The sequence below is a fragment of the Platichthys flesus genome, chromosome 3 (genome assembly GCF_949316205.1).
Source record: "Platichthys flesus chromosome 3, fPlaFle2.1, whole genome shotgun sequence".
Classification (NCBI taxonomy): domain Eukaryota; kingdom Metazoa; phylum Chordata; class Actinopteri; order Pleuronectiformes; family Pleuronectidae; genus Platichthys; species Platichthys flesus.
This window is the reverse complement of record NC_084947.1, coordinates 20,485,107-20,498,351: the sequence shown is the minus strand read 5'-3', so window position 1 is coordinate 20,498,351 and position 13,245 is coordinate 20,485,107. Positions and strand designations below refer to the sequence as shown.

The 13,245-nt window shown below is 38.7% G+C and overlaps 2 protein-coding genes across 3 annotated transcripts; one reads left to right on the top strand and one right to left on the bottom strand.

Moving 5' to 3' along the window:
* Window positions 1-507: 507 nt before the first annotated feature.
* pop5 (POP5 homolog, ribonuclease P/MRP subunit) lies at window positions 508-3,346 on the bottom strand. Of its 2 annotated transcripts, XM_062384364.1 has the most exons (5): window positions 3,127-3,316; window positions 2,905-3,047; window positions 1,548-1,697; window positions 1,372-1,455; window positions 508-1,174 (listed from the first exon to the last, which is right to left on the bottom strand). In XM_062384364.1, exons 1-5 carry the CDS (start codon window positions 3,144-3,146, stop codon window positions 1,068-1,070), a joined length of 504 nt encoding a protein of 167 aa, XP_062240348.1. In that variant the 5' UTR covers window positions 3,147-3,316; the 3' UTR covers window positions 508-1,067. The 2 variants fall into 2 exon arrangements, with proteins under 2 accessions (XP_062240348.1, XP_062240355.1); XM_062384371.1 differs by lacking the exon at window positions 1,548-1,697 and having other exon boundaries at window positions 3,127-3,346.
* A 218-nt stretch (window positions 3,347-3,564) lies between these two features.
* Window positions 3,565-7,179, top strand: unc119.1 (unc-119 homolog 1). Its single transcript, XM_062384350.1, has 5 exons — window positions 3,565-3,900; window positions 4,790-4,903; window positions 5,542-5,650; window positions 5,765-5,937; window positions 6,048-7,179. The coding sequence occupies exons 1-5, from the start codon at window positions 3,666-3,668 to the stop codon at window positions 6,158-6,160; spliced, it is 744 nt and encodes a 247-aa protein (XP_062240334.1). The 5' UTR covers window positions 3,565-3,665; the 3' UTR covers window positions 6,161-7,179.
* The last annotated feature ends 6,066 nt before the right edge of the window (window positions 7,180-13,245 follow it).

Below are 13,245 nucleotides of genomic sequence, written 5' to 3'. Positions count from 1 at the left end.
CATAGACTGTACACAAAACAACTAACTAGTTGCCTTTTCCACTCTGTCGGTGCAAGCTTAGTGGTGGACGATATAATAAAATATAATCTAATCAATCGATAATCATCACTTTGAATGTCACTATATTTATTTTTTAATTGAAAGACTAATTTACCTTCTGAAAGAAGGTTGTGGTTTTAAACTCTTCTTTATGGACAGCAAATGACAAACATTTTCCAAATCTGAGGTAGATCATTTATGAGTCATACCTCCACTGTGCATGCACATGCCTTAGTTAAACCTTTTTTTTGCTATTGACAAGACTGAAAATCATTAACTAACTATAAATACAATTTATATACAGTCTATGGTACAAACTAGGGTCAGTGTTAAGGTTAAATTAGTTTACTGGAAATATTGTTGTTAAATGTTTGACTGTGGACTATGAAAGCTTATCTTATCTGCTAATAACAGCAGCATGTGTTTCGTCTGGACATCTTTCATAAAATGTTTTACAAACTGCATACCAACAATGTTATGAATTTATTTTTTCAAAACAAAATACACAAAATAGAGTAAAAAAATACAAAACAAATTCATTGAAACCTTAAAAGTTTCTTCTGAACAGTTTTTTCAGAATTTGATCATGGTCTTATTTTGAGACACAAATCTAATTATTTAAAGTTAGCCTTATCCAAAATAAATAGTTGCAAATTCAGTATCAGCATTAGGCTACATTTACAATATTTTGTTTTAAACTTAGTTAAAACGCTAGTGCGTGGTTGTTGACAATTTTGTTTTTAAAACAAATATGTAATAGTATTGACGTAGCTTTAAACAAGACCTTGCTGTGAAATGATATTCATGAAGACCATCAGGCCAACCTGCAAACCCACATTTGTGACAAACATAACTTAACGTGTTCCTCTGTTGAAGACAGTCAGTTTTCACTAGGTAAAAACCCATCGAAGAGCAGCAGTAAACCATGTTTCCACAGTTGCATTTCTTCCCTCCCATTAGTTCTTTATAAAATATTCAGAGCTAGTCATCTAGGAAGAAACTGCCATCTTTGACTGCATGCTGTGACGTCACTCTTCTTCATCTTCTTCACTCTCTAACTCGTCCTCAAAGGCCTCCTTCTTTCCTCCTGGTAGGGAGCATTGAAGAATTGATTCACGAACCTGTTGTTTTTCCTCTGTAAATGGAAATAAGAGAAGGAACGAGTTAAATGGTGGTTGACTTTGACAGCATTGTATTCTGGCGTGCAATGTGGTTTCCAGTAAACTTAAAGCTGCTTTGACAAATTAAATGCTATACTCAATTATGCAAAACATGGACTACAGACATAAGTGCAGATTCATTCTGGTATAAATAATTATATAAATATCTTACCTTCATCTTTACATTTAGGGAGCATTCTGTGGAGCTGTTGGGTGTTGTAACGGATCAGAAACTTCTGACATGTCCTAATTGTTCCTGAAAAAAACAAAACAATGTTCAATTAATATTGAGGATTGTTTAAGTTATGTCTAAATCATAATAAAAAGTGTCTTGATGTTTTTTTTTACCTCCCACATGCACACAGTTTAGAAAACATGGAATTTTCTGGCCACGAGCTTCAATGCTTGTTATAAAAGGCAATGCAGACCAGAGGAGTTTGTAACAGCTTTTGGGCAAACGTAGAAATACCATTCCAGTATGAGCGTTCAGATATTTCACTAAAAAATAAAGAGAAAAAAAAAAACAATTCAGAGAACACAGAGATAAGGAAATACTCCACTATCTTGAATGGAATGTGCACCTGGTGATTCATTTTTTTAATCAAAAACAGTGCCATCACCAACGAGATTAGGGGCTGCGACAATCCTTAAAATGATCATATCATATTCACTCATTTGTCTTATATTATTATTTATTAATTTTATTGTTCTTTTATGCTAGTTCTTTTTTCTGTCTTGTTTCATTGCAGTTCTGAGTATGATCTGGCTTTTCTATGATTTGCTAACTACATTACATTTACATTACATTACATGTCATTTAGCTGACGCTTTTATCCAAAGCGACTTACATTTTTAGAACACTCATCATTTTTTTTTTATGAGGGGCCATCTAGGGGTTCAGTATCTTGCCAAGGACACTTAGGCATGCAGATGGGATACAGTGGGATTCGAACCGGCAACCTTCTTGTTGCAGAGCACCCGCTCTATCCCCTAGGCCACGCTCTCCCCCCACTACTTGGTGAAGTACCTTGTAACTCATGGCATTAAATTTGTTGTTATTATAATCATTCACATCTAGTTTAGGATTTAACATACGTCCACACTAAAGTACCAGTAATTTGTTCTAAAAGCAGCGGTGGAAATTCACTGAAAGATGCTACTCTCCTACTTCACAAAATTCCACAGAGAAATATCTATTGACAACATAGAAATGTTGTTTCACACTATTGCTGCAGTAATGATAATTCAATTATGTACAAGTAGTAAAATTGTGATAATAATAACAACTGTATTGTTTTGATACTTGAGCAATATTTTCTGATTGTAAACCTGAGGGCTACATTTAACTGGATGGTCAGATAAGTCCCCTAAATGCATATATATAATATATATTATAATTATATTTAATTATGTTCACTTATTTCACTCTCACTGGATAATTGTAATATGCACACCTGCACTTCTTTTCTTAGACCGTCGCACTGTTTGTATTGTTTTATTTTGCTTTGTTTGGTTTTGTTATGTTTGTTTTGTGATGTGTATTCTTTGTAAGCTACTGAGAGCCACTTTACCGAGTCAAATTTCCTGTTTGTGCAAACTTACTTGGCCAATAAACCTAATTCTGACTGTGGGATATTTATAGATTATGATTTTAAAGCAATACTTCTTTCCAGCATTTAAATGCCTTAAATTCCCCGCTGATTACCAGAGAAGCCGACGAGGCAGTGAGCTGCTCCATAATCTCCGTGCGTGAGGGCCACTGCTGCCCGCACCGCCGCCGCCACAGCTCGGTCATCCAGCTGCAACAGGTCGCTCCGCTTCGACACGTTGACTTCACACAGTAAATACCTGTGGGCAGAAGTGGGGCAGTCAAAACTGATCTGTGACCGCGGTCACTCACTCACACACACGATGGGCACATGTTTACCTCCTCTTCACCCGCACCATCGCTGCTCCTCTCTTCTTCCGTGGGAACTTCCGTCAACAAACGTAATCTGCCACCCGGAGCGAGTATGGCGCCACGCACTGGACATTCATGGCGAAGCATGAAGCCTTTGATTCGATGCACCGTGCAGCACGAATTAGCAGCCAATCATCTAAACTGACTTGTTAAAGGCTTAATATCTCATGTTTACACGACTCAAAAAAGGACAGATGGAAGATGGTAGCTTGTTCAAAACAACTAAATGATCTGTTGTTGCGCAGGGCCTTATTTAAACCTACAGACGACGGAAGACTCACACAACACGCCCGGGTGAAGAAGAAGCGGGAGGGCCTGCACTTCAAACCATTCACACCCCCTCTGTAACTATGACAACCTCCATCGTTCTCAGCCAATCACGGTCTCGCTTTTCCGTCTCCCCCACACGCTTTACGCCATCTTGAAATTAAGCCGCAGTTTGTTAAGTCGCTACCAGAAACTAGCAGAGCACCTCAAGTCTTTTCCTCAGCGGGACGGTGTCGGGCATGAACGGTTCCCGAAACAAACCGGCACAGACACGCAGCAAGGGACCGGCGGATACGGACAGCGGCTCGGAGGCGACCCACAGGGAGAGAAGGACCGGCGGAGGAATGCTGAAAAAGCTGAAGTCGAGGCGCAGTCAAACAGATAAGTGGCCCGTGGTCACCGAGGATGAGCTCCGGGCTCTTGGAACCGATATTTCCCCGGATCATGTCCTGGGTCTGCGGGCTGTCACGGAGGGTGAGTTACGTTTACTCGGTTCAAGTAAGCCCGGTAAAAAACAGCTCTGCTCCGAGCGCATCATTCATTTACCCAATGCTAATGTAGCTAAGCGCCAAACGTTCACACCAGCTGACTGACGAGTCCTCTCGTTTTTATGGATCACTGAGTGATGTTACATGAGTTCAGTACATGCCTCTACGTGTAGGTCCATGTTTTCAGTTGTGCTGTCATTATTTGACGCTAACCAAAGAATAGGTTGTTCCCAGAGGCGCACCTAGAAATTTGAACCACCCAGAATGAATATTGTCAAAGGCCCCCTGACCTACATTAATGTATGTATCAGCTCAAAACAAAATATAGTTTTTTCCCCATTAAACTCTAGAAGATAGAAGTGTAGCTTTCCATTTGACAAGCGTATCTTACTTAATGTCATGCTATTTTTTTTATCTCCAGCCTAGAAACTAGTAACTGCCCTTGTTGAATCCCCTGACTCAAACCCCCGGGCCTGTCATCAGACACCCTGCTCACCACAGTTGCAGCTGACGCTTAATATTAACTCATTGTTTTAGTCATGTTTGTGCACCAGACAACAATGTCATTACTTCCCATTTCTCATGCAACGCTATGTTGAAAAGCTGTGACCCTGTGGTTGTATTACTGATGACTGATACAACTAACAGGAGCCAGCATACATTTACTATAACCTTGGTTGCTAATCAAGTGATATTTAAGTCCTTTAAGTTAGGATGCATACATACATTTACTAGCAAATGTCATTACAAAATACTTATTTTCAGTGAAATTGGACTGATTGCTATATAAGTAGTTGCCTGATGTCAGATAATGGGGTCCCCCCTCTATATGTTGGTGTTTTTTCTTAATTTAAATTATTTTTTCCATATTCCAGACTATCTTTGCAAACCTGAAGATAATATCTACAACGTTGACTTTACTCGGTTCAAAATCAGAGATCTTGAGACAGGGACAGTCCTCTTTGAGATTGCCAAGCCTCCTAACAGTGGTAAGTGATGTAGGAACTTTGCAACTACACCAAGCATAAGACTCAAATGAAATGATTAAAAATAATAGTCCATTTTTTGTTCTATTTTCTAATTAATGCAACAATTTGAAAGCTCACAAAGTATTCCATTTATCAGAGAGGTTTACATCTTGCGACATGCCAAGTTTTCGTGACAACTTAAGTTCTGCAAAGTTAGTTAATACCCGTTCGCATTTCCTTGTAGTCTCATTGCTCAGTAACTATGCTATTTCATCTGTGTTATCATTGGAAAGTTGACCTTTGACACGATTACCAATTTTGAGAGGCATATTGGGATGTTGTGTGTAACACTTATCAACCACAAGAGCAAAAAAATTATTTTTCTAGTAATGCGAACATATACTGGATTCAGAAGAGTTAGAAAACCTCTTTGTTTCCTCAATATCTGATTCTTTTGACAATGTTCCTTGTACCCTGACCTGGTGAGTGATGATTAAAACAATTATTGGAAAGAGTTTCATATTGATCAGTTACATGTGACAAATAACACAATATGGATCTAGTAAACAATATGATTATGTGTAGTTATAGGCATTTTGTTATATTTGCCTATCCTGTCAGTATTGTATTCCAGTCATATGGATGTGTTTCTGTTTTAGGTCCAATGGAGAATGAAGAGGAGAGTGCAGATATTGACACCAGTGCAGGGCGTTTTGTCAGATACCAGTTTACACCAGCCTTCCTAAAACTGCGCACTGTTGGTGCAACGTAAGTAAATGGACCATAACACGCTGAGAGTATAATAATCAGCCTTTTGTCTTGTAAGTCTCTAATCAGTCAATTGCAATTATTGCCTTTCTTGTTTCTGTTTCCTAATTGCAGTGTTGAGTTCACAGTTGGTGACCGGCCAATAAACAGCTTTCGTATGATTGAGAGGCATTACTTCCAGGGGCGCCTCCTCAAGAACTTTGACTTTGACTTTGGCTTTTGCATTCCAAACAGCCGCAACACATGCGAACACATTTATGAGTTTCCACAGCTTCCAGACGACCTCAGTGAGTTCTACTCTGCATTTTCAGCCACATTTTTAATTCTATGGGATTATATTTCCCACAAGAATTCACATATATTAATATTTGTTTTGTTTGTTCTTTACCTCCTTTAGTTCGCCTAATGGTGGAGCACCCTTATGAGACCAGATCAGACAGTTTCTACTTTGTGGACAATAAACTCATCATGCACAACAAGGCAGATTATGCCTACAACGGTGGTCTGTAATACCAGAAGGGTAAAAATGTATGCAATACCTCCCAGGAGATTGAGTTCTTGGATTACAACCATCCAAAAGTTTCTTTTCGGTGGACAGAAGTATTCTCTCCTTTATCTACATTCCTACTCACGTGACGACAACTTTAAATTCAACCGACCACATCTGCCTTGTTATGAAATCATGGATCTGTTCATCTGTACCTCACAGAGCTCAGTTTCTTGGACTCTGAGGAATGTTCCGTTAAATATTTCTTTGTTAAATCTGACTGAAGTCTTTTTGTTCTGTCTTTGGGTATCTCATACGAGTTTCATGTTACTGCTTGGCCACTTCTGCCTTAAGTTTCTCGCTGTCTCTGCTGGAAAGGGACACTTTTGAGTCACAGATCGCTCATGACCAAGCCTGTAGACTGTGTTAGTTGTTACTTCATTTAGTGAAATACATAGATGCTATCAACTGAGGTTTATTTGAGCTACATTTTACAGATGATTAGTTGTGTTTCCTACGTGTGTAAGTCAGAATTAACTAGATGATTTACAGTATTGTTAGTTATAGATGATCATGTAGCACTAGTTTACATTAAGGCTAATTTCTCCTAAATATATTATCAGTTGTGATTCATTGGGACTATTTGTGTTAGATATTTAAGCTTGGTGTCCATTTTATATGATACATTGTTTGTTTGACCAATCTCTTTATGTAGGAGAAAATCATATAACTCAACAACAAGATGTGCTCAGTTTCATAATTTCTGCCGTCATTCTGCGTTTTGCTGTCGACTTTAAACCTGGTGTTCTGTCAAACTCTGTGATATTCAAATAGGATAAGAAAGCAGGACAATCAGAGTTACTGGACATGAAACATTCTGCTTTAAACACCTTCCATGCATAAAAACAATTTAGTCTGCACAAGGTTATTTAAACCCCTGAAGTCAGCTTTCCTGTTTTCTTCAGCACAACAGCACTGTGAATCCCACTCTGTTGGAGCTGAGTTTAGACTGAGGTGTGGTAAATGTCTTCTTTGCTCTCAGGTTCTCAGTCAACCTATGAAATACACTCTAGCACACTACATGACGGAACAGAGAGAAGTTACATGGTAGTTGATTTACTTTTAATGAGGTACAGGAGTAGGTGTAGAACCTGGCCTGTCTCTCTTTCTATTCATGGAAGCCTTGTGTAAAGGACTATATGGTGTTTTTTTGCACACTTGCTAATATATATATATATATATATATATATATATATATATATATATATATGAGTGTGAAAGGGGGGTGACTAACAGCAAAGGAGTGCATGTTGGAATTGAATAAGCCTGTTGTTAAGGACTGAAAAGGTAAAGTGAGTTATCTGGCGCCCAAAAATAAGTTTTTCATAAAGTTCCAATCTATTAAGTTCACCTGTACAATATGGTGCAACTTTTCACAGCAACCCCGCGATAAATCCTTCCCTAGATGCCTAGTTGTCGTCGACACCTGCAGAGAGGAGTTGATGCACTAAAAGTGGCTGTTTTGCAGTGAACTGTCAAGTCAGATGTCCATAACCCATTGCACACACCAACAATGAAGAGTTTGAAAATGGTCCCAGCTTGCAACATCATTTTCAGTCTAATATCTCAGATAAGTGATTAGAGGGCTCGGTTTCTCTGATTTTCATATTGTACAAAAATGAATGGAAATCAGCAGCTACCTTGAAGGCTGGAAATAATCCAAAAAAAATTGTGAATGGACAGAATTTGTAACAAAGGGCTTACGTATTCTGTAGTTAATCAGTGAACTCATAAAAAGTCACCCGAACAGTCTGAAAATCTTACTACATAAATTACCTGGGCTTCCTTTCCCCGTACACTGTAATACCACATCCAGTTGCCTTGTATCCAAATGTCCATCATCCAGGTGTTTTTTTTTTAAATGGTTGAAAACCTTTTGCCTGATCCAGATGTGAGACAGGCGCTACAAGGCTTCTCTCCCCCAATACGCTTAATTACCCTATTCAAACTAAATGTTCCATGTCGCAGCAGCTCACAGTTCTACATGTGTGACACAGGACTTTATGCAGCATAAGACATTTTGAATAATGATGACCTGTATAAATACTTTCTATTTTACAGTTTGATTATCTGTGACCTCTCATTATGAAGCCCACACTCAGGTGGGACACCAGGCCCACATTTGGACAGTGATAATCTTTGCCCCCTGACCAATACAATTTTAAGTTATTTGGACTCAATGGATATCCGTCAGCTGTATTGCTCTTTTTAGCAGCACTGCTGTTGTAGCTGAGAACACTTCATTATTTTTCCAAGCGGTATCAGTCAATGGTAATTTATCTTAAAAGCCTGATTATCTAAGTACACTTTGTTTATCCTCACACACATGACTGAGTCACTACATGAATGACACCAGAAGTTGTGGCTATGTCCCCAATTGCAACGATTCCTCTTTTTATATTGGCTGCTTTGACAAATGATACGTGGACATATCAGTTTTATTCTGATAAATGATCTAATACAAATGGCCTGTTCACTTTGAAACACAGTGCTCTTTATGAGCAGATTATCAGGGATTTGGGGAGCTTCTCTGTCTTCCAGCTGGCATCACATTGAATCAAAGCAGGTATTACGAGAATGCTGCCTGTTCAGGACACTAAACAATGTTTAAATGAATGTCTATTTCCATGTAATTGTACAAAGATGAACATTTTAAACAAACTGATGAAAATTGATCATGGAATGATATTTTGCACAATCATTTTCATCATCTTTGATTCCCTCTGTAATCACAATAAGGATGCTAATAAACCTACTTAGACTTACTTTGATTGCTCCTTGTTCAAACGTATGGAGGACCATACATGACATAAGTAAAAATAAATAAATAAATAAATGTATAAATAAATACAGAAATAAATAAATAAATGAATAAATAAAAATGGAAATAAATAAATAAATACAGAAATAAATAAATAAATATGTTAATACCAAAAGAAATGTCAAAAGAAATGTCTTAAATATATTTTAACATTTATTTTTTCCCTGATACATTTCCTTTGCATTTGCAGTGTCCTTATGCTAATGAGAAAGGCGGGCCTAGCCGCAGTCTCATGCAGGATTGGTCACAGGAGTGTAATGATCCAGCCCTACTACTTCTGCCTTTCAATGCTGGTGTCCAGTAGCTGTTTGCAGCGTTGAGCCAGTTCACACTTAAAATGAACTAGTTCAAGTTCAGAGGGTTAGTTAAGGTTATTTTTTATTGGGATGATTTAGCTGTCAGTAGTCCTGACTGTGAGCGTCACGTCTCGTGTTGTACTGAGCACAAGGAGCGAGCCGAGAGGAGGAGGAGGAACTGCAGTAAAGTGAGCCGTCATCTGGGAAGCCAGCCGCCACCAGATTTTTGTTGCGCGTCTACTCGTGCCTCATACGGTAAAGCGGTAGAGATAGTGTGAGCGCCTAAAAAGAACGTAAACACAACTATATTTTAGTTATAGTCTCTCATTTGATTATTTTATTCATATCTTCATGGTGTATCTGTTCATGTAAATTATGTACTTTTAATTTAAATTGAAGGGCAAGTCTGTAGGAAAGGATTAATGTATTCATAATGTAACCATATTTGGAAGCTTATTAAAAAAATTCCTTGAGAGGTTATAAGCTATTTCAAGTGGATTCCTGTTAATGCTGTCTCTGACTATGCTGACATATAGTTTTGTGTACTTTTACTGCAGAATTACTGAGAAAATTAAAGGGCAAATTTGTGAAAGTGGCCCAATGGATTCATAATGTTGCCATATTTGGAAGCTTATTAAAAATATTCCTTGAGAGGTTATAAGCTACTTTAAGTGGATTCCTGTTCATGGTGTCTCTGACTATGCTGACATATATTTTTGTGTACTTTTACTGCAGAATTTCTGAGAAAATTAAAGGGCAAATCTGTGAAAGTGGCCCAATGGATTCATAACGTTGCCATATTTGGAAGCTTATTAAACAAATTCATCGAGAGGTTATAAGCTATTTCAAGTCGATTCCTGTTCATGGTGTCTCTGACTATGCTGACATATATTTTTGTGTACTTTTACTGCAGAATTACTGAGAAAATCAAAGGGCAAATCTGTGAAAGTGGCCCAATGCATTCCTAATGTTGCCATATTTGGAAGCTTATTAAACAAATTCCTCGAAAGGTTATAAGCTATTTCAAGTGGATTCCTGTTCATTTTGTCTCTGACTATGCTGACATATATTTTTGTGTACTTTTACTGCAGAATTACTGAGAAAATTAAAGGGCAAATCTGTGAAAGTGGCCCAATGGATTCATAATGTTGCCATATTTGGAAGCTTATTAAAAATATTTCTTGAGAGGTTATAAGCTACTTTAAGTGGATTCCTGTTCATGCTGTCTCTGACTATGCTGACATATATTTTTGTGTACTTTTACTGCAGAATTACTGAGAAAATCAAAGGGCAAATCTGTGAAAGTGGCCCAATGCATTCCTAATGTGACCATATTTGGAAGCTTATTAAAAATATTCCTTGAGAGGTTATAAGCTACTTTAAGTGGATTCCTGTTCATGGTGTCTCTGACTATGCTGACATATATTTTTGTGTACTTTTACTGCAGAATTTCTGAGAAAATTAAAGGGCAAATCTGTGAAAGTGGCCCAATGGATTCATAATGTAACCATATTTGGAAGCTTATTAAACAAATTCCTCGAGAGGTTATAAGCTATTTCAAGTGGATTCCTGTTCATGCTGTCTCTGACTATGCTGACATATAGTTTTGTGTACTTTTACTGCAGAATTACTGAGAAAATTAAAGGGCAAATCTGTGAAAGTGGCCCAATGGATTCATAATGTTGCCATATTTGGAAGCTTATTAAAAATATTCCTTGAGAGGTTATAAGCTACTTTAAGTGGATTCCTGTTCATGGTGTCTCTGACTATGCTGACATATATTTTTGTGTACTTTTACTGCAGAATTACTGAGAAAATCAAAGGGCAAATCTGTGAAAGTGGCCCAATGCATTCCTAATGTTGCCATATTTGGAAGCTTATTAAACAAATTCCTCGAAAGGTTATAAGCTATTTCAAGTGGATTCCTGTTCATTTTGTCTCTGACTATGCTGACATATATTTTTGTGTACTTTTACTGCAGAATTACTGAGAAAATTAAAGGGCAAATCTGTGAAAGTGGCCCAATGGATTCATAATGTTGCCATATTTGGAAGCTTATTAAAAATATTCCTTGAGAGGTTATAAGCTACTTTAAGTGGATTCCTGTTCATGCTGTCTCTGACTATGCTGATACAAATTTTTGGGTACTTTTACTGTAGAATAACTGAGAAAATTAAAGGGCAAATCTGGGAAGTGGCCCAATGCATTCATAATGTTACCTTATTTGGAAGCTTATAAAAAATATTTCTGAGAGGTTATAAGTGACATTGAGTGGATTCCTGTTCATGCTGTCTCTGACTAGTGGCCCAATGCATTCATATTTGGATGAATTTTTAAGATATTCCTTAACAGGTTATGAGTATTTCCAGTGGATTCCTGTTCATAGAGCCTCTGACTATGCAATGTCCACATTAAAATTTAGAAGAAACCTCCTGTTTTCAGACTCATTCCACTTCAACATGATAGTAGACCATCTCTGAGTGTCAGTGACATTATATCAGTAAAGACTGAACTAAATTTTCAAAATGACTCCCCTTTAAACTGAAGAGGGATTTAGTTTTAAATGTATGATTCTCCGTTTTGATGGACTGGGACAGATAGTACCGCCTTCTTTGCCAGTGGAACCTCCTCTCCGGGCTCCAGGGAGAGTTCTTCGCTCTGATTTTTCTAACTTCACTTCGCCATGGCGGAGAGCCTATGGATAGCCATTGGCTGAGATTGGTCAGCATTTTGACCCGCTGGGTGTCACATTATTTCATTTAGTCATTCTCTTCATATTTAAATATCAGTTACAATATCTGTCCAGTCAGTCTCTGTTGGGGGTCCTTCGTCACCTTTCTGCTCTGCTCACTACCTGCACTCTACTTCACTGTGACACTTTTGCACATCGATGATTCAAACATGGGGCAACCAATAGTCCACTCCTCTTCAGAGTCACCTTCTAATGAATCAGAGTTTGCAGACTCCAGTTGTGGCCCGCTAACAGTCGGACACAAATCACTGACTGTAAAGGAAATGTCCCGGCTAAATATCGCAGCTTGTTCGGAAGGACTTTCAGGATGGCACGCATCCCATGGCTCTCTAACTTCATCTGGCATATGCTGGGGGCTGGAAGTAGCTCTTGGCAGCTGAATTTGTCCTGACTGACGGGAGATGTTTGCTCTTTTATGAAACATTGAGAAGTAACCGTCATCATCCTCATCTGATACATTCAGATACAGTTTTGTCGTTAGCCCCCCTCGTCCATCCTCCTCCTGTTCATTCAGTGAAGGATGACTTCTCGTTCCCTGTGGTGCGTATAGACACCGTTCTGGTCCCTGTTTTCTCCACGGTGCGGTTCACGGGGATATCAAAGGTGAGCGGAACCTCGTCCATGTTGGTGATGTGATCTGGCCGGATCTTCTTTTCAGTGATCTTGTTTTTGCAGTATGCGCGGAAAGTGGCCGGCTTTTCTTGGTAATCTTTTGGCAGTTGCTGCATGATGCATGTAATGCATGAATATGATTTTGCTTCGGAAGGCACGGTTCTTCTTTTTGTACCACGGAAGAAAGTGGTCAGTCAGAAACTCTACGTACTTAGCTGAGGTCATTTTCACACCGTCAGGGACCCTGAAGGGGCCTACCAGCTCTCTCCCCATGATTCTGGCCCAAAACATGACTCTGCCACCTCCTTGTTGACGTCTCAGCCTTGTTGGGACATGGTGGCCATTCATCAACCATCCTCTACTCCATCCATCAGGACCCTCAAGGGTTGCAAAGCACTCATCCGTAAACAAAACAGTTTGGAAGTTAGTCTTCATGTAGTCCTGAGCCCACTGCAACCTTTTTTGCTTGTGAGCTTGGATTACGGGTGGCCGAATAACAGGTTTAAGGACACTTGCAAACCTCTTAAGCATCCTACATCTTGAAGTTCGCGAGACTCCAGAGGCACC